This window comes from Sitophilus oryzae, unplaced genomic scaffold (genome assembly GCF_002938485.1).
Source record: "Sitophilus oryzae breed Bouriz unplaced genomic scaffold, Soryzae_2.0 scaffold_1640_pilon_pilon, whole genome shotgun sequence".
NCBI lineage: Eukaryota > Metazoa > Arthropoda > Insecta > Coleoptera > Curculionidae > Sitophilus > Sitophilus oryzae.
This window is the reverse complement of record NW_022146326.1, coordinates 1,384,960-1,410,111: the sequence shown is the minus strand read 5'-3', so window position 1 is coordinate 1,410,111 and position 25,152 is coordinate 1,384,960. Positions and strand designations below refer to the sequence as shown.

At 31.0% G+C, this 25,152-nt stretch overlaps 2 protein-coding genes across 3 annotated transcripts in view; one reads left to right on the top strand and one right to left on the bottom strand.

Moving 5' to 3' along the window:
- The window catches only part of LOC115880659 (collagen alpha-5(IV) chain), a 233,206-nt gene extending 208,429 nt beyond the window's left edge, over positions 1–24,777 (bottom strand). Inside the window, exon 1 of the mRNA XM_030897939.1 lies at positions 24,638–24,777. Within this exon, the coding sequence (XP_030753799.1) occupies positions 24,638–24,751 (114 nt within the window). The 5' untranslated portion in view covers positions 24,752–24,777. The remainder of the gene's footprint in view (positions 1–24,637) is intronic.
- A 241-nt stretch (positions 24,778–25,018) lies between these two features.
- The window catches only part of LOC115880658 (collagen alpha-2(IV) chain), a 75,909-nt gene continuing 75,775 nt past the window's right edge, over positions 25,019–25,152 (top strand). For both annotated transcript variants that reach the window (XM_030897938.1, XM_030897936.1), the window contains exon 1: positions 25,019–25,137. In XM_030897938.1, coding sequence (XP_030753798.1) covers positions 25,115–25,137 — 23 coding nt within the window. In that variant the 5' untranslated portion in view covers positions 25,019–25,114. The remainder of the gene's footprint in view (positions 25,138–25,152) is intronic.

Sequence of the window (25,152 nt, the reverse complement as noted above, 5' to 3'; positions counted from 1 at the left end):
ACGTAAATCTAGTGATTCTAATTCTCACAACCTATCAAACTTTAAATTGAAACCATCAGTTTATTACATTACACAATTTATGGTATACAGGGTGAGTTTCCTACGATGTTCTCTATGGGTATCTCGGAAACTCTTGGAGATAGAGAGTCGGTTAAATGGGGAAAGAATTGTAGTTTTGTGGGGTCATAAATATGCGCCTTTCAGATTTTTGAAAAAGTTCATGGCTTACCAGATAATAGAAAAAAACAAATTTCGGCTATTTTAGAAATTGTCCCTAATTCCATTATTAGCTATTTTAGACAAAAAGTTTTCAGATAAAAGTTGTAGATATCACATCCTTAATGAAACTATGTCGTTTTTTTTATAAAGCCTATCATTTTTGACATATGACACAAACATATGTTTTTTTAAATGGAAACCATAGTTTGCCATGACTTCATAAAAAGCGCTTTTTTTAAGCTTTTCAGCGATATAAACTATAATATGTTTTCTTCGAAAAATTACTGAGTTAAATTACTGAGTCAGTTCTTATCATTTTTAACCAATTTCACTTAGTTAGCCAAGGAAACAAGTTTAATCGTCTTTGCTCTCATACATGTGAAGCTGTCACATCCAAACTTTGTAAATTAAAATAAACAAAAATTGTAAATATGAATTTTTCAAATGAAGAAAAGCGTGTAGGATTATTGGTTCAACTTTTCTTGGCAATACATTTTCGAGGATACGTTGACCGGTGAATGTTACGTTTCTTAGAGAACGGTTTTCAAGACATGTTAGAAAAGTTAAATTTAGTTATAGCCAATTCTTATCTTTCTTGACTAACTTCACTTAGATTGCATGGTATTCTTATTCTGTTATGATATATAACTTATAAAAAGTCAGAATATATTACTAAACGGTTCTTTACAAATAACATTGCACAAACTAAAACTTAGAAAAATAATACCACTACATACACTTTAAGTAATTTTAGAAAATGTTCAAAAAATCCGCAATTGTTTTGAGTTGCATTTTTTTAAAACTGAATTACTAATACCTATTCTCACAGAAGGACCGGTCGACTTAATTAAACTTCTCTCGTACCGCCACTTCGAGTGCCTCTCTTAATTCATAAGTTCTTTTGTAAACCTTATTGTTAACCATACCGCATCAAAAATCTAAAATGGATAGGTCAGGTGATCGAGGAGGCCCATGCAATTGGTCCACCTCTTGAGTTTGTATAATTATGAGTTTGTATAATTATGATATAAATAATTTTTAACAGTTCTTTCATTATGGGAGGTTATAATGAAAGTCATGTTGGAACCACTCTATTGATGCGCGAGTATCTACACGCTTTTCTTCATTTGAAAAATTCATATTTACAATTTTTGTTTATTTTAATTTACAAAGTTTGCATGTGACAGCTTCACATTTCTGAGAGCAATGGCGATTGTTTGCATGGCTAACTAAGTGAAATTGTTTAAAAATGATAAGAATTGGCTATAACTCAGTAATTTTTCGAAGAAAACATAACAGTTTATACCCCTAAAAAGCTTAAAAAAATGCGCATTTATGAAGTCATGGCCAACTAGGGTTTCCATTTAAAAAAAAATATGTTTGTATCATATGTCAAAAATAACAGGTTTTAGAAAAAACGGAGAACACAATCTCATTAAGGATGTGATTGTCTACAACTTTTATCTGAAAACTTTTTGTCTAAAATAGCTTATAATGGAATTAGGGACAATTTTTAAAACAGCCGAAATTTGTTTTTTTTTAAATATCTAGTAAGCCATGAACTTTTTCAAAAATCTGAAAGGCGCATATTTATGACCCAGCAAAATTGCAATTCTTTCCCCATTTAACTGGCTCTCTATCTCCAGTAGTTTTCGAGATACCCATAGAGAACATGCAACCCCCCGCAAACTCACCCTGTATTAGTCGGTTTTAAACGTTTTTCTGTGTTGTCCAATACCCAATTCCCAGCCTGTTCTATTCGTACAATCCTCTGTTGGCAGGTTTCTTTCACTCATCGCTTTATGTACGCTTTTTGCCATTCCAGTTTCGATCTTCCCTGTTTACTTCTGTCCTTTGGTTGCCAATTGATTATTTTCTTGGACCATCTTGTATTATTCATTCGCTCTATTTCATATCCATACCAGATCAGCTGATTTCTCTCTACATCCTGTGTTATCGTGCCATCTATACTCATTTGTCGTTTTATGGTATTATTTCTTATTCGCTGTTGTCTGAAAATTCCCATTGATCTTCGAATGGCATCCTCGGCCTCTATCCTCTTCTTGTATTTCTCAGTTATTCTCTATGTTTCTGCTCCATATAGAAGGCCGCTCTTTATCATGGTCTCATATATTTTGAATTTTCTTCGCTTTGTTATTAATTTGCTCCATAAGATTCCATTTAGACATCCGATTTATATTACACAATTTACATACTAAAAGATTGTTGCAAGATTTATCTATGTAGATAAGCCATAATATAATACATAACTTGATATATACAGCATCAACGTCATCATCATTTTCAGCTTATTCAACCATTTCCCATTTTAGTTGAGCCCATTGTTGGCCATGCGGGCCCAAGTTATCCCTGCTAATTTCCTCATATCATGGTCCCATCTCAGGTTTGGTCTTCTTCTATGTCTTTTAATTACTCGTAGGTACCATGCTGTAATTTTTGTGGTCCATCTGTTGTCCGTCCTTCTTGCCAGGTGTCCTGCGCATTGCCAGTTGAGGGATTTCATTCTGTGGATGACATCTATTACCTGTTTTTTTGTCGTATCCACTCTATTCTTTTACAGTCTTTCTTGGTTATTCCCAGAATATTTTGTTATTGAGCGTTGTGCGACCTGCAGTTTCCTTATAATATCCCTTTTAAGTGTTCAGGTTTCGCATGAATAGGTCATGACCGGTAGTACACATTGATCGAATGTTTTCTTCGTTTTTCGCGTAAAAAATGACCCAGTATATGTATTATCGGTTACAAGCAAGTTTTTATTTACCTGTTCTAATATTATCGCGTTTTCTAAACTCTTTATAGATGTTATAAAATATTTGAATATTAAACACTGGAAGGTGTAATATAAAAAGTCTTATCAGCGTCCTCAATTTATAATTAACTAACATTCCTTATAAATCGGAACAGTAAACTAAGTAAAGGTTATTAATATAAATTATTAAACTTATTACCTCAATAATTTCATAGCCTTTCATAAGATTTCTCTTAACAAAATCAAGAAAAAAATACTTATTCAAAAAACATTAACGTGGGGAGATATTTTTGTCCCCCTTTCTTGAGTTATAACGCATCATACAGTCTCAGGGCTTTGACGAAAGCCAGTATCTGAAACGGTTTTATAGAGGTTAGTTCTCCATCTCCAATATCAGTCGTAACAAAGTTCATGACACGAATGGTTGTCGTCTCGGCGCACTCAGTGATGAGGTGTTATGGTGTTTCCCCATTTTTTCCACAGCATCTGCATTCACCCTTGTTTTTAGCTTCAATCTACTGAGGTCTTTGTCGAGGAGACAGTGTCCTGGTAAAAAACCGTGACAATCCGAAGATTGTTATTATTTAAATTAAGTAAAACCTTTTTTTGATTTTTCTCATTCGTAAGTTCTGAGACATTTCTTCCAGTATCTTTAGGTTACAGACGAAGCCTTCCAAGTTCTTGTGTTCACTTTAAGTTGTTTCGACTTGGGAAGCAGAACGGTTCTAATCCAGTTATTGGACTCTTTGCTCCTTTTCTACCTAAATCGTGTGCTTTTTCATTGCCCTCTATACCTTCGTGAGCCGGCAGTAGAGTAGGGTATTTCATTATATTTGCCTAATTTGTTCAGCTTCTCCAGAATTCTTTGACCAACTTCGAATTGATAGTTGCTGAGTTGATAGCTTTTAATGCTGCTTGACTATCCGATAAGATATGGCTCTTTCCTGTTTCCGATTGTTCTAAGATAAGTTGTACGCATCTTTCGATAGCGTAGAAGAATCAAGAATACTGCTCAACCTAAATATTCCTATCCCCGTTCCAGCTTTTGTTTTGGAGGCATCGGTATACTACAACAGATATAATATTGTCAAGGGTTTCCTTAAAGTAACCATTCTGAAACAAATCCATTTTAACATTACCTAGCTTATAGGATACTTGGTCACTGCATGCGATGCTTGCCCAGTGAATATTTTGCCTATTGCTATTTTGGTTGGTTCAGGACTGCGAACTTTATTATTGAACTAAAAATTATTCAAAAAATTATTTTATGCTATTTTATTAATTCGGGCACACGCCAAATCGGACACTCCAGTAGTTCGGTGTCTCTTATCAACCGGACAATAAGATAATTTTCTCTTTTTTCCGGATGCCAACAAAATTCAAAGGCAAATGAGTGAAAGTCTGCATTTTTCTTGAACGGTGAACAGTTAGATGCAGTATGTAGTCTTTTCTTTGTAGTACAGCAGTCAGGAGTATCGTATATTGCGAAAACATAGAAATAAAAATAAACGACTCTTGGTGAAGAAATGCAAGACTGGATTGCATTGACAAGGAAGATATTTCATTTTTTAATATTTCAGATATAAAAAAATAAGACATACCAAGAACAAAAAAATCGTATCTACCAAGAACAAATAAAAAAAATCAAACCATGTAGAAGAATTTGGCTCTGGTTTGACTGAAGAGTATAATAAGGCAACGACAAATTGAAGAAAAAATACTAGGCATTGGAAACAAATGACGACTTAAGTGAAACAGGGTAACAATGTTGTGTTGAAAGTGATACTTAGCAATGCTGTAAAATCTTTATCAAAAATTTTACTTTTTAGTTTAATGTGTATTAAGGTGCGTATTTACTTAATATAGATATTATAGTAAGTAGTAACTGAGTTATGTTAAGGGTGCATATATGTACAATAAGCACATTTTATAAGAACAAAAAGAAGTTTTAATATGTTTTTAAAAGCGTTTTGCGTTTTGGTTTAAATAAAAATGTGTTTAAATTTTGAGTTTAGGTTGGAAACAATAAAAGTATCTGAAACAATAACATTATAAAAATACTAGCGTGTACCAGCGACTTCGTTCGCGTCGAATTAATCATTTGTAATGGTGATGATAAAGCAAAGCAAGAATTTCCATTAGTATATAAACTGGATAAAATTTTCTCACATTTATGTCAGCATGAGAAAAAAAAATTAGCGCCGGGAGGCACGTATAGCCGCCCATACTAAAATATGTTAATATCTCGAAAACTGCGACTTTGACTGTGTTTGATGTTATTACAAATTTTGTTGCAAATATTATTCCTAATCTTAATTTGAAAACCACGTTTCGCTAGCTACTGTAACTTTGGAGTTACGATTTTTTAAAATTTTTAACCCCCTCCCATACCCCCTTACCATCCTCCCACCCCCACCAAAAACTAATAGCCAGATTCTCAGGTGCCACAGTATTTTTGTGCCAAATTTGGTTAAAATCGGTTCAGGGGTTTTTGAGTTATCGTGTTACAGACGGACAGACAGACGGACAGACGAATGGACAGACAGACACCATGAAAATATTTTGTATTTAGGTCATTTATGACCCAAGTAACTCATTTTGAGTGAAATTAAAAAAACTTATTTTTGCCGATCCTAATAGCCTACCATACCTATTGGTATGGTCGGCTAACAATATGGCGTTATTATTATATAACTTGGTAATATTTGAGGGGTAGTTTCATCTCGTTGGAATTTGACTTTCGAAAAATCCGTTTGCCAAAAATAAGCTTTAAACGTCAAGCAGTTTAAGCAGAATCGTGATTACTCAATGGTCATATTTTATGAAACACTCTGTATAAATTTATAAAAAATCTTAAAATATATAAAACAACAAAATAAAATATACGTGTTTAAGAGTTTTTCTGAGTAACCCACCGGTTTTTAAATAAAAAATATTGTAATATTTGAGGGGTGGTTTCACCCTCTTGGGACTGGAATTTTGAAAAATCCCTTCTTATCGAACTTCTACACCCTAGAATCAACCTGTATGCCAAAATTGAGTTTCTTACGTTGAGTGGTTTGAGCAGGATCGTGATTAATCAGTATGTCAGTCACTTAAGGATTTTATATATTAGAATAAATTTCTCCAATAATCCGGATACTTTTTTTTCGCTCCAAAAAATCATATATGGGTATTTCGCCACTGCAAGAAAATCTACAAAATAAAATAGTTATTTTTTGTAAACACTTCTGCGTTAACCCAAACGGAAACTACTTGTCAGAAGTTAGGTTTACAGATATACAAATTTGCCTAACGAACAAAAAAATGCTTAACATTTCGGAAAGTTAAGTTTTAAGTTAAGTTTTTCGTTTCAGAAAGAGGCTATCACTTCCTTCATTATAATTTTGGCGTTATTAAAATTTATTCTGTGCCCTGTGTCCCATGAATGCTGACAAATCTTAGATTTGTGAAAATCTCCGGAAACGCGACGGAAAGAGATAAACTTTCCGAAACGTTAAGCATTTTTTTGTTCGTCAGGCAAATTTGTATATCTGTAAACCTAACTTCTGACAAGTAGTTTCCGTTTGGGTTAACGCAGAGGTGTTTACAAAAAATAACTATTTTATTTTGTGGATTTTCTTGCAGTTGTGAAATACCCATATAGAATTTTTTGGAGAGATGAATCCGCCACGTAGATATAGACATTTTTTGTCATTAATTCTGCGGTGACTATTCCGACTGTTCCGACTGTTCCGACTGTTCTTCATTGAGACTAAATGCGCCTAAATTTATAACACAACTGCTTAAGAGTAAGGTGAGTTTAACTCACTCATAAAACTTAACCACATCTCGTTTTACGCTTGTAATTAGAAGCAATTAAAAATCGTTAATTTTGAGGTAATTGCAAACCGATTCCAAACTAACAGCGGATTTTACCGATCGTTTAAAGGGGCACTAAAATCTCCGAAGAATAATATTTGAAAGTTGGTATATTGTTTCTAGAATATTACGAGCCGTTTAGGCAACGGCACCTAAATATAAATACGTGGCGGTGCTATTAAGCCAAACAGTTTTCGAGATTTATGGCTTTTGGGAAAAGAAATAAAGCTGGAGAGTAGCATAGAGTCGAGAGAAAATATCTCTATTAAACATCCGATGGAATTTGCGTTTTTAATTTGAAATGAAGCACACACTTATTTTTATTTGCAGAAATTTATTATATTACCGAAATTTCCCGTTTAAAATTTGGACAACCCTGTATATTGAAAAATAAAAATTTCTATCGGACAAATATTGTTTCTTTCTTCAAATTGTTTCAATCTCAATTCTGTGTAGAAAGTGCCTTTAGTAAAAATACATTAAAATAATGGAAAACTTGCAAGAGTGTTGAAGCAAGACCAAGACCAAAACTATTATTAGACTGCAAGAGCAAGTGAGTCATTTGCTCATCATGCAGAAATGAACATGTACCCACCAGAAAGGTATAAACAGATACTACATTAAATTTATTACATAACCGAATGTGTAAATATCTGTATCGCAGTTTATAATTATCAAATTAATTAGTTCTGACAATTATTTAGCAAATAAATTATATTTTAACTGCGGGTGTTATTGTACAATACTGTCAACTTATCTGCAGGCTGTAGGGGTTATCAATGGAGTTAACAATTGGCGTTAAATTCTTAGAAAGAATTTGATGAAAATATAAATATTAATGACCGAGTTTATATTTGAAATGATGTTATAATTCTACTTGTTTTTCAACAGATTTAGTGTTCTATTAAACTATTTATCATAAAATATTTCATATTTAGTGTAAATTTTGTTTTTCTTGAAGAAAATATCTTTGATTAACATGGTAAACTTTATTAATAAATAAGAAGCAACCTAGCATTTTTCTGTTTATATCTGGTTTCATGATCATCATCATATTCAGCTTATTCAACTATTTCCAATTATGGTGTGTAGCCTCCCTCACATATTTAGATACTCTCTTTGTATCTAAAGACAGATTCTGACGACTCGTGTTCTTGAGGAGTACGTCAATATTTGCGTACTTGGCAGGTATACTATCTTTGTGAACAACATTTGTTTGCAAAAAAACGACTAACAAATAATTGCACAAGGAGACCACTCACACCACATGGCAAGTATATCCCAATAACAAATGTTTGTACAAGTCCTCGAGTCTTCAGAATCCGCCTTTAACCCTTTAAGATTCGTTGATGACATAGTTCTACAGGAAGAACTACAGGCACAAAAAATTAACGAAATAAATACAGCCAACAATAAAGTAGGTCTCAAATGAAGTTAGCAAAAACTAAGCTAAAACAATGAACTAATAGACAAAAAAGACATTCTAATATATAACACATATAATTTATACCTAAGTATAAACTAGTTCTTTTATTAGTTAGAATATTCACTATGTTCTTTTATTAGTTAGAATAAAGTTACATAATTGTTTTTAAGTCAAAATGGCAAATATAGATGACATGCTGACGTAGATTCAAAAAATACCTGCAGTTTTAATACTAATATTACTAGAACGATAGTGGGATGACGATGCTATTATACAGGGTGTTCCAGAAATAAGTACAAGTATTTTAAGGGATGGTAGATTTCGATAAAAGAAACATATTTTCTTTTTATCATTTTTCCAATAAGTCCAAAATAACGGATTTATTTTACTTTGACAATTTCCAAAAAAAATGATTTTTTGCTAAAGTTTTGAGAACCACTGGATATTTTCTCGATTTTCTTTCTTGCAAATTTAATCTAATACCTATGTTACCATATTATCAAGAAATTATGTTTTTTAACTAAAAACTAAAAAAAATTCCAAAACATTTCAATTTTTCAATTTTTTTTCGCGAAAAAAACCTCATAGGCGTGTTTCTGGGGTTGAACTATACTACCAGTTAAAATACTTGCACTTATTTCTGGGACACTCTGTATGGCAGAAGTATAAAATAGTAAACTGTATAATTTCGCAATAAATTCTATAATAATGAAATTAATTCATGAATTTAACAGGATAGTTATTTGGAAATTGTGAAATTGGCAAAATATATTTATGTACCAACATTGTAAGCATAAGAAGTTTGTAAAAATATAGTAAAAGTGTATTTTCTTACACTGATATAATTTTAATAGCATGATATGTTTGCAATTATCACTTGAATTTATTTTTTATTAAGATTGGTTTGTGATTTTTGACTTTAAGTCAAACATAGTGAAACCGGTCTTAAAAAATCTATACATATGTTAAGTTACCTTACAATCTTCTGTAATAAATAATGACTTATATCGCCATCGTATTTACATGTTTAATCTTTTTAAGTGGCTTAAGTACTCTTTACCGCCACACACACACCTACATGAAGTTTTATTTATCGCCTAATCAACATGTTTTAATGCATTTTTTTAAATAAATGTCATTATGTTTATCATAGATATACTTAATATAATTTTCAAAAAGAAAGCCAATTTATTTTCCAGATACAAACAATTTTAATTTTCTAGTTTTAGCAAAAGATTTATTTGCCATTATTGTAGCAAAAAGTGATTTGCATTTTAAAAGCTTGTATGAAATCTAACTCCTAATAGACTATTATTTATAAATATTTCTATAGTAACATACATTTTAAACACTATACTATAAATAAAAATTTGTATTAGATGTTAATACTGGATATTAATTAGATATGTGTTTATTTAAAAATTATTAAACTCGATTATCTCATAATCTTGCTTGTCAACAACAAATGCTAACATTTTATTAACATGCTACTTAAAAAGTTATTTTTATCGAATGACCATATTGTGTGTAAAAATAACTATATGGATGTAAAATTATTATGTTAAGAAAAGGTTATCTTATTTTTTATTACTCGCATTATGCTTAGAAATGATTTTTATATAGAATCAAAGTTATGAAGAAGTGATTAAAATTTAAGTAGAGAAGCAAAAGAATGGAGTTGGTAAAATAAGTAATTTGTCATTAAATTAATTTTCTTTTAATTATTATTTTATATTTATTTTTTAGTTTGTAAAAATATATGCTTGGATGTGATCAGACTATCTTTTTATAAAAAAATGTCTATATCTATGTGGCGGATTCATCTCTCCAAAAAATAAGAAAAAAACCTTAATAAAATAATAATAATTAATAATTAAATTTAAAATATTTAAATTCAACTATTCGAGAACACTTTAGTTTTTTTTTTAAACAGATACCTCTACAAAAACCGTTGACGTTCTGTTAAAATGACATTATATCAAGTTAAACTTCAAAATTAACAATTACTACCTGATAACAATTACTTAATAAGGTAAAACAAAAAATCCCCAAACTTTCTGTATGATTATTTTTAATTTTTACGTATGTTATATTTATTTATATATAAACTTATATATATTATATATATGTTCTTTAAAATCAAAGAAACGATTGCCATACATTATTAACAATCAACATCTACATAGATGCATGAGCAATACATTTATTTTTATTAGATTGTATTAAAAAAGCCTCATTATAATTTTGGCGTTATTAAAATTTATTCGCGAAAATGTCAAAAGTTGACATCTGATATATCATTCTATTCAGAGTGTCATTTTCTATTGAATAAAGTAGAGATATACCAAGGGTGCCATTTAAAAATCAAAACTTGTAGTCATGTCTGGTGAAACAGGAAGTGACCGAAAACAATTGAATTTATGTTAATTCAATCCTAATTTATGTCATATGTTAACATACCAAATCTCGTTTTTTTTATCTAAAAAGAAAATAAAAAAGTCATAGGGGTGAGCCACTTTTGAGACGCACCCGGTATTGTAAAGTATAGCACCTGTTCTCCGTTATATCGTCTCAGGATAATTATAGAAAGATATAAATATTATATGACAATGTGATTGGAAAAAAACAGCAATCAGCGAAAGCTATGAAATTAAGATTTCTGTCATTTTATAAGCAGACTTTTATGATGAAAAAAACGGCGCCTGGTTAGCTTGGAAATGACGATCAATAACCTATTACAATTCAAATAAATAAAAACCATTAACAGCTTAAATCATTTACACAAGCCACCAGCTGAAATTTTCCTCAACACAATCATTAAGGTGCTCGACCTTTCTAATTCTCTCTACTCCCGATCAGTAATGTGTGAAAACGAATAATATCTCATAGATAAATAAATAAATGGCGGTCTACGTTCCGGAATATGTTTAAGGAAATTCATTCAGAGGCTCCACACATGTTTTGGTGTTATGCACTCGAGCATTCTATCTCGCTCTGTTCCTCTAGAAAGCCAATTAACACCTTTCGAAAATGATTTCCGCAAATAAACGAGGAAAATGTTAATGAACTATAAGCATAAACGCATATCTAGGAACGCGCTTATTTTTAGTGATCGGTGAACCAGTAGCGGTTCATGCTTGTTTGATACGGTTTGAAGTTTGGTTTGGTTCGGTTCAAACTTTGAACCTCCTCCCTATTGGTTAATATTTTTTATAGTTTATTCAAACACATAAAACCAAAATTCTAATCTGTCTTTAATCTATCTATGTTGTCATACATTCCAGAAATTATATTTATAACTAAAAACTAAGAAAAAATCAAAAATTTCCACATTTTATTTTTTTTTATTTGCGAAAATTAATGATAAGTTTCGTTAGAGAAGCATATACTATGATTAAAATGTAAATTTTTTGACGTATTTAATATTTTCTAAAAATGAAGAAAAAATTTTAAATTTTAATAAAGGCTACCTAAATTATTGTAATTTACTTTGTCTGTGTGTTTAAAAATAACAATTGTATTTTAAAACAAATTAAAAATTGTGTTTTTTGTAATGGAACACCCTATATATTAATTGATTTCCGGATTCTAGGAGAAAAATAAAGGTGAATTTTATAAGAGAAGTGTATGACTAAAATGTAAGGTTTTTCACATGTTTAACATTTTCTAGAAATAAAGAACAATTTTTAAAGTACAATAAAAGCTACCTAAATTGGAATTTACCCGGTATAGTCTAATATGTAATTATATTAACTATTGTACCTTAAATCAAATTAAAACTAAGTCCAAAAAGTTATACAGAGTGAGACAAAATTAATATTGAACATTGGTCACCTTTAAAAGCAAGTTACTCTATTATTTTAAATGAAACACTCAGTATTTTATACCGATATTCAGTGAAGAATTCATCTCTCTTCAAAGTACTGTTACGGTTACCTACTCATTAGATAAAAAATGTTGTTAAAAGTTAAAAAAATTAGTTATTTTAACTGCTACGAGAATCGGCTACAATGTGTTAAAATTGAAGACGATTTTTTCATCTAGATGAGTGAAAATTGGTACACTGATGTAAAATTAAAAAGAAACAACTTCTTTAAATAATGTTTTTCAAAATTCAGCCATTAAACTTAATTTTATTCTTCATTACTTCAAATTAATGTCAGATTTGAGAGATTAACCTGAGAGCAAAAGAGTTAAATAGTTCACCCCTTAAAAAATGTGTACTTATTTAAGACTTACCCTGTATAGAAGAGAGCAAATTTTATAGAAAAAAATGATTTTAAACTATATGAAATTAATCAGTAAAATTTCTATAAAATTCACAAACCAAAATTAATAAAACATGTCTTATTTCTGAAAATAGATATACAATGATCATCTCCAGGAATAAAATCATGCGCCGCCACTGGGAGTGACGTGTCTGTATCGATATTCCGGAAAAACATCTGGAAAAACAGGAATGGCATCTTGATCGTTATTAATATCCGTCAACTGGACGAACGTGCGAGATTTTTAAGTGAGCTTGAGTAAATATCAAATGTTTAGAGAATAACATGGATATCTACAACTTTTCACATGTTCAAACTACCCACACTATTCCACAGACATTAAGAATACAATCATAAACAAACCATAACTTGTTTAAATCATGTTAAGTAAGAAGAAGAATAAGAAGAGATTAATGAAATGATAAGGATCACTATAAAAAAGAATAGTTTAGCAGATCTAAGTCTTGTAGAATTTGCAGTACAACAGATTTAATTTATAATTTAAAAATTATAAAGAGAGATATAAAAAAAAGTATTTTTTTTTAATTAATATTTAATTCAGAAACCAGTAAATAGTATGTATCAAGAGAATCATAAGGGTGTTAATTATACCGAGGGCAAAGTTTTATTTCTTACTGAATTTAGTATATTTTGTCCCATTTTAAAACGACACAAATGTTGCATTTATTAATCTTCCGGTATATTTATATTAACGCTTCTGGTAGGATCTTTGTTTGCCAGATTAATATTGTATTAAATGACCTATTTATAAATTGACGGTTGTTGTCAATTGAGCTCAGTTTTTTTCTAAAAAATCGCCTTTCGCACGAATTCGGCACATGTTCGAGTACGTTTCCATTAAAATGGAGGAAATATTAAAAAAGCTAAAGAAGCTGGACAAGCTTCACTTCCACCTATAAGTGAATGCATTTACCAAAAAGAACATAAAAAATACCTTCAATGACTGGGACAGAAAAATATTGCAGCAGGGTATTTACAGCTGTTCTCTTGTAAATTTATTATATGTGACATTAATGATGTAAATAAATTGCTAGAGCAGTTAGATGACTATTCATTTTCACTTTATATTATTACTCAAAATCTCTATTGTATTTTATGGTTGTTACCTATAAAAGGTAGATGGAAGTATGGCATCTTATATATAATAGCTCTAAAAGGCTCATGGCTTGATTGGTTATCTTTCTCCATTTGTTTCTGCCCATCCACTCTTATCCTGCAACCCATCCACTCTTATCCTTCTCAAGTCCTCTTCAACATCCTTTTTCCATCTGGTTCTCGGTCTACCCCTCCTCTTTCCACCTATTTCACGTTTCATTATCATACTAGGAACTCTTGCTTCAGCCATTCTTTCAATGTGTTCCATCAGCCATCTCAGTCTTTGTGCTCTTGCTACTCCCGTTATACTCGGTGCCCGATATGATTGCTTTAATTCTTCATTTGTTCTTCTGGTCCATATGCTGTCTACCTTCTTTCCTTCAAAAATATTCCTCAATATTTTTCTTTCCCAAATATCTAGTCTCGAACTTTCCGTTGCATTGAGCGTCCACGTTTCACATGCATACAGCCATACAGCACTATTGATCGTATCATTTTTTGCTACATTCTGATTGTTAAACATCTAGAGATGTTCTTACTCTTAATAATTTTGTGTAGTGCGCTAACACATCTATTTCCTGCCATAATTTCTTAATTCATGGCATCTTAATTCCAGTTAATAATGTCCCAAGGGAGTTATCACTCTATTTATGGTTAGCGTAACCAATAGGATATATGCTTATATTAATTCAGTAAGAAATAAAAACAATTTCACCTATAGGTTACCCCTTAATTCCCGTTTAAAATAGATAAAACCACACGATATCCTTCACTCAACACTTAAACGCTACCACTGACTTTGACATATTGTTTACCAGCTCAAAACCGATTGTTTCTTTGGTTCAGCGGTGTGGGTGTTAAAGATAGCCCATTTGTGACTCGAGCCCTGACAGATTAGGAAGGTTTATTTTCTTAATTTGGGTTTCTCGTTGAAAAAATGGTGAATGGTGAATGTTAATGACACCGAGGAATCGATGTTTCTATTCCACCTGGTTTTAGATAAAATTGAATATAAAGCGCAGTTTTTATTAATTACTAGCGTGTACCAGCGACTTCGTTCGCGTCGAATTAATCATTTGTAATGGTGATGATAAAGCAAAGCAAGAATTTCCATTAACATACAAACTGGATAAAATTTTCTCACATTTATGTCAGCATGAGAAAAAACAATATGGCGATATTATTATATAACTTGGTAATATTTGAGGGTTAGTTTCATCTCGTTGGAATTTGACTTTCGAAAAATCCGCGTGCCAAAAATAAGCTTTTTGACGTCAAGCAGTTTAAGCAGAATCGTGGTTAAGAAAGTACCCAACTTTTTGGAACACCCTGTATGATTTTTTAAAGAATTTCAAAATATGTAAAAACAAAATAAATTATGCTTGTCCAAGCGTTTTCCCGAAAGACTAACCGTTTTTTAAATAACAAATATTGTAATATTTGAGGGGCATTTTCACCCTCTTGGAATTTGAGATTCGAGAAACCGCTCCTTATCGAACCTTTACACCCCACAGTCAATCCGTTTGCCAAAAATCAGCTTTAAACGTCAAGCAGTATAAGCAGAATCGTGATTAATCAATGACCAGATTTTTCGAAACACCCTGTATACATTTTTAAAAAATCTTAAAATATGTAAAATGTAAAACAACAAAATAAAATATACGTGTTTAAGCGTTTTTTCGGAAACTTGACGGTTTTTTAAATAAAAAATATTGTAATATTTGAGGGGTGGTTTCACCCTCTTGGAACTGGAATTTCGAAAAATCCCTTCTTATCGAAGCTCTACACCCTAGAATCAACCTGTATGCCAAAATTGAGCTTCTTACGTTGAGCGGTTTGAGCAGGATCGTGATTAATCAGTGAGTCAGTCACTTAAGGATTTTATATATTAGTATAGATTTTGGTGATATTTTGTAACTATAAAAGAAATTACGATCATAACGGTACTCAAAATGTATGTGAACATGATGTCCCAAATTTCCTTCATACCTTATAAAGTACATGTCACGTTTAACTAGGTATATTTTAAAATGTTAACGACTATTTTTAGAGCCTTATTTAAGCATATTTGACGCTAATTGTTCGTACAATAGGATACTGAGAAGAAAATTTTGTAACTAATGCTAATAATGATTTTCTTTCAAATTTACGAGTCTGATTTTCAATATATACAATACCGAGCCTTAACGTATTGTTTAATAAATATCGTCATTATTTACTTATAAAATATAGTGATAATTGACCAAAAGAAGCTGGTGGTTTGGGGCCACAAGTAAATAGAAAAATATGACATTTAAAAATATTGGCTATGATAGATATTTTTCGGTAAGCTTTGGAGAGAAAAAATTAAGAGGTATTAAGAGATATTTACAAAATAATAAATTATTCCTATTTTTCACTTATTAAAAAAAGTTATATTATTTCTTATAAAGTTATTTATATCTCCATTCTACCAAAATTTCTACTGCAGTATAATCTATATTAAGTCCAGCCTGAGTCAGGGGCGTAGATAGGTGTATGCTATGGGGGTGGTACTCAAATTCAAATTCAAATTCAAATTTCTTTTTACAGAGATTCTTTACATAGACTCCATTAAGTTTTACAGAATAATATTAGTATTAATAAACGTGTGTCTAAAGGGATCGCACCGCGATTAAAAAACCGATAGAATGGCACAAAGTGCCAGAGTGGTGCGACCTCAAACAAAATAGGAATAAATTAAATTATAGAAATAAACAAAATTAAAAAAATTAAAATTATATAAAAAAAGTGAAAATATAATTTTATCAGGGATGAGCGGAGATAAGCAGAGAGGCATAATGAAACAGTGTAAAAACCGGAACAGCAACCAATGACGGGCATATCAGAAGAACAAGCTCACAAATCATGCGAAGAAATTATAATATTTACGAATTTAGTAAATTATTTTTAATTTGTTTTTTATAATCTGTAAAGGATTGAAATTTAAAGTTATTAGAAATATTATTCCACAAATGTGGCGCCATGAAACTGAAAGATTTTTGGGAATTAGCTGTTCGGTTTTGAGGAATTTTAAAATAATGCACTTGTCTAGTTGAATATTCATGGTCAACGTAGTGAAACAATGAGAACAAATAGGTAGGCTGCTCTGTAGTTAAAATTCGATAAATGAATGTCATTAAATGAAATTGTCGTCTGTTAGTCATGGATAAAATAGATAAATTTTTAAGATATGGCGTTATATGATCTCTAAAAGGAATGTTAAAAGAAAACCGTAGACACGAGTTTTGAAGTATTTGGATTTTTCTAGAGAATCTAGCGTTTATGGATGTACCATAAACAACATCGCCATAATCAAATAAAGATAAAATAAGTGTGTCACATAATTGATACTTAGTCTTTGATGGTATATATTTCTTAAGAGACGAAAAAATCTTCAACCGTATATAAGCAGCCGTACTATGAATAAGTCGCAAAAAAAATCACCGTCGGAATTTTTTTGTCGAATTAAAACGACGGCGATTTTTTTGTCTTCAAAAAGATATAAAAACATAACACAAAAATTAAAATATAGATTTGTAAATAACATAAACAAAAATGAAACAACGACGTTTATTAGTTAATTTTCTATAAACTATAAATAAAAAACTCTAAACTATCAAAAAAACTATAAAAACTATAAACTATAAATAAAACTACAAAACAAAATCAAGTTTTCTAGTACGCTGTTTGGAAAACCTATCAATAACAGCATCAACATTTTTTTCAATATCTTTATGGATATTGATAAGAGTTAACCCCACTAATCTGTCCTGGCCAATAAGAACACTTTGTGTGCTTTTAATTAGGTCGAACATATTATAAACGATAAATCAACATAATTAAAAGCATACAAAGTGTTCCTATATGTCGGATATTAATTAAAAAAAAATCCTTTCATAGTCAATGACTATTTCAATTCTCGTATCTCGTCAAGCGTCAGGGGGGGGGGTACTGTCCCCCAGTACCCCCCCCCCCCTTATCTACGCCCTTGGCCTGAGTCATAACATTCACCTGCTTGGATATTTTTATATAAAGAAAATTTTACAAATTACATTAAGACATTATGAAACTTGGACATCTCTCAACAGTAATTTATTTCACTCTATTTAGACACCCTATATTTTGAAATTTACAGCCAGAAAACACATGTCCTTATTATTCAGGGTTGTTCACCACATACGACACGAAGTATTGTAGCTAAACGATTAGATTTTTATAAATTGTAAGCTTTTGGTTCGTTGAAGGAGTATTAGAGCTACAATTTAAAAATATTTTTACAAGATACAGAGTGTCCCAAATAAAAAAAAAATATATCAAAGTTGTATTTTTTTAAATGGAGCACCCTGTATATTATCACATTTTTAGTTTCTACGATTAAAATAAAGGCGAATCTGATTCAGGTTTTTCACGCTTAAACCTTGCCGCTTTTGAAATATTTTCAATGTTGTGAAATTGCAGTAAAAATTTTAAGGCTTCGTTTCTCCAAAGATATCAAAGTTTTTAATACTAAATATTTACTGAAGTTTATTTATTGATCAGTTATTGTGTTGCAATAATAAAAATAATACTACCTCATGCAGAGTGTCTAAAAATTTATTTTAAATAACTTCTAGATTTAAACGGCAATAACTTGTTTAATTTAAAAGCACACCCTGTATATTTTAGGAGAATCAGATGCACAAATTAATTGTCTATCAAATTGTATTACACCATCTTTAACCCATCCCTTCAAGTTTTCGTAGAAAATGCATTTTCTTACGATATAGACCTCATTAATCAATATACCCATGGAATATTGACATTTTAGATTGTTTTTGAAGCAACAAATGTAGAAAATGTACAGGTGCTAAAAACAATAATATTACTAGCCCATTTGTATACAAAAAGAAAACTATTTATATCATTGTAAAAGAGTATACCATTAATTAAATACCACCGATATTTCCGCCCAAATATTAATTAATTACATACTTAATTGTGTTAGTTAATAAATTATTCTAAATAAATGTGGACTTGAATCAGAAATCAATATAATGATAAGTTATGAAAATGAACGTCTCTGTTGTTATAAGTAAGCATTCGTCAAAAATGAAATAAAATTTTTAAGGTCTGAAAAAATTAAATAAAATGAAAAAAAAAATGAAATAAAATGCAACAGTCAATTAATGTAGTTTGAATACTGGAATTATATTAATTTGTCCTCTTTAACAAATCTAAACAACCTAACCTTTAACATCTGCAACCTAACCTAAACAAATCTGTAAACAATTTTTTATTTTTTAATGAAATAAACGACCTATATCGACAATATTAGTAACTGTACTCTTTAAAAAGAATTTACATTTGTATGTGGTGAACAACCTTGTATAAAGATTTATCACAAAACCCTGTTTAAAGTTTAAAACCCCACAACCGACACCGCTAGACAACAAAAGCTGCCGGTATACTTTACCGCAAACTCACAAAATCGAAAGCTCTCGACTTGAACCTGAGGAGATCAAAGCGACCCGATATCGCCACCTCGTTGACAAAAGAAGAGCAGAGAACAAATGACTTACCCATAGACTTAAAATAAAATATAGACTGAGCATCTCATTCATAAATAGCTGGAACATGCGGTCAGACACTGTCTTGTTATTGTTGTGTTATTGTTTTAGGTTATAACGAGTGCGACACGAGCGATAGATAGGTTGTCTCTGTCATAACGGTCATTCCCTGACGACCCTGCCGAGAAACACAACACTGTCTTTCGTTTCTCAAGTACACCTGAACTCTCCGTATCATAGCCGGGTAATATTTTTATTTTAATGAAGCTATAATTAAATTAAAAATATATCGTATTTAAACTTTTTTATATTTTATTAAGATTTAGGACAGGTTTTTAAATAAAAGTTTAGAAAAACAATTTAGAGTCCAAAAAGGATAAAAAATAATAAAATACACGTTATAGAAGAAATTTTATAATCGAAATTAGGTAATTTTGAAATTAATAATAAATTATTAATTTTAGTCAAACATTTACAACCCCTAATATTAATCAAAACAGGATCTATTCCACAGATATAATAGAATCGGCGACAGGAGAGAAAAAAAATGATTGTTGTAATTTTTTTTCTGGTTAAGTGATGTCTTATTATGTAAATTAGAGAAAACATAAATCTGTTCCAGTAAAGCAAGGAAGGTGATAGGAAGTGGATAATATAAAAACTACATTTATTTAACTCGGTACTGTCTTTATTATACCGGGTGCGTCTCAAAAGTGGCTCATCCCCATAATTTTTTTATATTTTCAAATAAAAAAACAAGATTTAGTATGTTAGTATATGAAATAAATTAGGATTGATTGACGCATTCAATTGTTTTTGGTCACTTCCTGTTTCACCGGAAATGACTATGACTTTTAATTTTTAAACGGCACCCTCGGTATATTTCTACTTTATTCGATAGAAAATGACACTCTGAATAGAATGACATATCATATGTCAACTTTTGACATTTTCGCATATGGTTTAATTGTAATTGTAACAGCCGGTTCATAACGACAATTTGACTCGAAATACCAAGTGTGTGGTATCAATATATTCATAAAAAAATGCTTTTTCCAAATATGCTAATGAGTCACCCTTGTTCCATTTGAAAAAATTGACATATGTATGATTAAAAATACGATTTGTACATCTTTTAACCGGCCTAGACAAGACACAAAACCTATTAGACGATCAAAACTATTTTTCCAAGGCTCCTTGATTAAAACTTAGTGGATTGAAAAAAACTGGATTGAAATTTAAAATAGGATATGTTTTTAAGCGACAATGTCAAAAGTTGACATATGATACGTCATTCTATTCAGAGTGTCATTTTTTATCGAATAAAGTAGCAATATACCGAGGGTGCCTTTAAAAATCAAAAGATGTAATCATTTCGGTGAAACAGGAAGAGACCAAAAACAATTGAATACGTCAATAAATCCTAATTTATGTCATATACCTACTAACATACAAATCTGTTTTTTTTATCTGAAAAATAAAAAAGTTATAGGGTTAGCCACTTTTGAGACGACCCGGTATATTAAAAAATATTGTTTCATAATGTAATATCATTTTAAAATTCTTGTATGTTATTTTAGATTCTGAAGATAATTTTAGAATAAACCGGAATATATTTTTAATAAAAACATTATTAATTATTAACAGGGTTATAATTATGATTTTGTTACAATGTAAGTAAGTAAATAATGTAATGTAAGAGAAAAAATTCAGATTTTACATTTTACTAAAATATTATCTAAATAAGCGCCTTTCTACAACAACGCCACTGACTCCCAATGGGTAAATTGAGAGTTGCCTACCGGTCAAAAGTCGTTTCAAGACTTAAATGGATTATTTAAGTCAAATTTCTTGCAAATTTGGCACTGGCGAACCATATTTTATAGTTCTTGAACAGAAAAAGTCAATAAAATAAACACTTAAGCACTACAAGCTAAGAAAATGCGTTAATACAGCCGGGGAGATAGCGGCAACAAAGCTTTACCGCACACGTGCGACACGTACTACAAGGTAATAAATGAATGAATAGGCTCCCTCGCCTCTAATCGGTGTTGTCATATTGTAAAGAACTTATCCTTTTTAAACAGTATCCGACTTATAATTTAGTAGTATAAGGACTATTTAATACATCTCTGGAATATTAAAACCTACTTTATTAAACTGTAGTATTAATATCTCAATATATGTGTATAACAAGAAAAAAAATATTGATAATATTAAAGACGTGACAACATAGGCTGGATGAGGAAGGCTCGGTCGACTGTACCCAGAAGTAAACATGTGTACAAAAAAGGTTGTTTGTCCGCGTTGAGATGTAAATAGTGTAGTCTATATTTTATTTTAAGTCTATGGACTTACCAGTTACCAGTGCATCTACAAGGCCCACTATCTTGAAAACGGGGGTAGCCAGAATATAGGTAAACGATGTCACAAGGTTTGTCTCTATTTGTAGAAAACAAGTTCTTTGATAGTCGGATTTTTAATGAAATACGGTGGGTATTGTTGCAGTATGAATATGTATACAGATATATATATTCTTATTTTAACTTGTTTATCTAGATAAATATAAGTTAAAGTATAAGATGTTTTTAGCAAGAATAAGTGGCGAAAAACACTAAGTGGAAGTGGTGATTACTTTTTATACAATAAGGGAGGTTTTCATATAATTTCTATAATATCTTAGACGACAAGGGCATTCAGAACAATCAACTAAAAAACTGCTTTATCTCTTTACATTTAAGTAATTAACCTTTAATTAAACGCACTAGACGTCTATCAATATACCGGGTGCGTTTCGAAAGTGGCTCAGCCTTATAACTTTTTTATTTTTTCAGATAAAAAAACGAAATTTGGTATGTTAGTATATGACATAAATTAGGATTCCTGTTTTACCGGAAATGACTACAATTTTTGATTTTTAAATTGCACCCTCGGTATATTTCTACTTTATTCGATAGAAAATGACACTCTCAATAGAATGAGATATCATATGTTAACTTTTGACATTTCCGCTTAAAAACAAATCGTATTTTAAATTTCAATCTAGAGTGTTCATGGCTGTGTTGACAACATTCATTTTTAATCAAGGAGCATTGGAAAAATAGTTTTGATCGTCTAATATTTTTCGTGTCTTGGCCTAACCGGTTAAAAAAGGCCCAAAATCGTATTTTTAATCATATCTCAGTTTTTTCAACTGGAACAAAGGTGGCTCATTAGGAAATTTGGAAAAGCATTTTATTACGAAGAATTTAGTATCACGCACTTGGTATTTCGAGTTAAATTTTCGTTATTGACCGCATGTTACAATTTCAAATAAACCATATACAAAAATGTCAAAAGTTGACATATCATATGTCATTCTATTCAGAGTGTCATTTTCTATCGAATAAAGTAGAAAAAAGAGTGTAGTTTAAAAACCAAAAGTTGTAGTCATTTCCGGTGAAACGGGAAGTGGCCAAAAACAATTGAATACGTCAATCAATCCTAATTTATGTCATATACTAACATACCAAACCTCGTTTTTTTATCTGAAAAAAATAAAAAAGTTATAGGGGTGAGACGCACCCAATAACCTGCAATATTTGTATAGTTTATATTTATAACAATAAGAGGAAGAGAATCTATTAATAGGTGTTCATTAACTAGATTTTTTTCGATATATTGTTTGACGGACTCTGATACTTTAAAAATTCCAAAATAAATACCATTATATTAAAAATTCCAAATAAATGTAAAAATCACATAATTAAAAAAAACAAATTAAAGTAATCAAAAACAATATAAACAAAAACCAAAAGATATAATAAACAATTAATAGTATTTTGCGAAGAATTACTATTCCCCTTCCTAATTTTCCTCTTAAATGCACAGTAGGTAGCACTAAAAAGATCGCCATCATAACATGGATTTAGAGTAGAGGTTCCCACAGTTAGCATCATCATCAGATGCAAAATAAAACACTAATTCACCACAATAACCAAAACACTTTACTTTTGTACTGGACGCGCGATTCACTAATCACGTTTACATCATCAGCAGATGATTCAAAAACTAGTTCACTTTTAATCATCTACTGGACTAGTGTAAATCATCTGCTGATGATGCTAACATGGTTTTGATGTATTGTTGTGAATTAGGAATTTATTTTGCTGTTGTAACACCAAAGGTTCAAATCCCCAAGGATAATCATAAGATAACTGAAGCAGTTTTAATCATCTGATCTGCTGATGATGGATAGTGTTTAGTTAGCGAAACGCGCGTTCGGTGTTAAAAGTAAAATATTTTGATGTACTAGTAATAATTTTGCTGTTGTAAAACAAAAGATTTCAAATATAAACAAGATTATAAAAAGATGGGGCATATTTAGGACAAATACTAGCTTAGTTTTACCAAAAGATATAATTCATCAGGCTTTTGAAATTATCTGTAACTCTTTCTGAAAGGAACAATTTTTCAAATTTTTTTTCGAATTTGAAAAAATAATAAATAGTGAATTCCCTTAACCAATATTTTACACAATTTCTTCGATGGTTATCTTCAGACTCAAGATATGTAACTGTTGCAGATATACAGGGTGAGTCTTAAATAAGTGCAAATGTGTTTAGGGATATATTTCAACCCCAGAAACACGATTATGAGTTTTTTCGCAAAAAAAAACATTAAAAATTTGGATTTTTTTAGTTTCTAGTTGAGAAACATAATTTCTTGATAATATGGCAACATATGTAGTACCTAGATTAAATTTACAAGAAAGAAAACTCCAAAAAGATCCAGCGGTTCTCAAAATTTAACCAAAAATCTTTTTTGGAAATTTTCAAAATAAGTAAAATAACTCGATTATTTTGGACTTATTTAAAAACCGGTAAAGAGAAAACATGTTTCTTTATCAAGATCTATACTAGCTCTGAAAATAATTGCTCTTATTTAAGACTTACCCTTTATATAGTTTATTAGTACATAGTTCCATAAATATATCCCAAAAATATATCATATAATATCAATATGTAAAAACTATAATGTAGTAAACAAGTAAGCATAAAATGTTTCTCATATCTGAGATTTTAAAAAGTGTGTTTTAGAAAACATCTATCGTCTACGTGTTTTGCTTTAAACCATACGCAAAACTAATGTAAATGTTTGGCTAGCTCTGAAATACGTTGAATATTATAATTTATTGTTAAAAACTCAACAATCACTGTTTCTATAGGTATAAGTATTATGGCTCATTAGCAAAAAAAAACGTTCTACACATAAATATACAGATTCATAATAAACTCTATAACGAACAATGTTAGCTAATATAAAAGCTCTCGGTATGTTACCAACAAATTTGACTTAAATCTAAAGAATCAAAGCCACCCGACTTCATCACCTCGCCGACAAAACAAGATCAAGAAAACAATCGACTTACCAATGCGTCTACATGGCCCACTATCGTAAAAACGAGGGTAGCCAGAGCGATCGCCCGGCACGCACCCGACCGCATCGTAACAGCACACTGGATCCATATTTCTAAGCGGCTCATGCCGACGACTCTGCCCCACCAACACAACTTTAGCTCATTCCGCGACGCTCGAACTTAACCCGATTTTCGCACCCTTCCCCTTAACCTAGAGGGTTGATTTTTTCAGGATACGTTCCTTGATGTTTGGGGATTATCCAGTAAAAATTTGAGGAAGATCGGTGAAATGGTTTGGGAGATATATGGGTTCGAAGTTGGGAATGTCGGAGACGCGCATCGGGCTTTTCTAGTGGTAGTGGATGGAGCTGAAAGTCGGATGGAGGCTGTGGTGGACGGTGCTCAGTAACGCGCGAACCCGCGTGTGTGCATTACATAGGACCGAAGTGTTGTTGTGTGTTTCCCCTGTAGGGGGGACTGGCGGTCGCGATGACCGATCATGGACTCTGGTGGTAAGTACCCGAAAA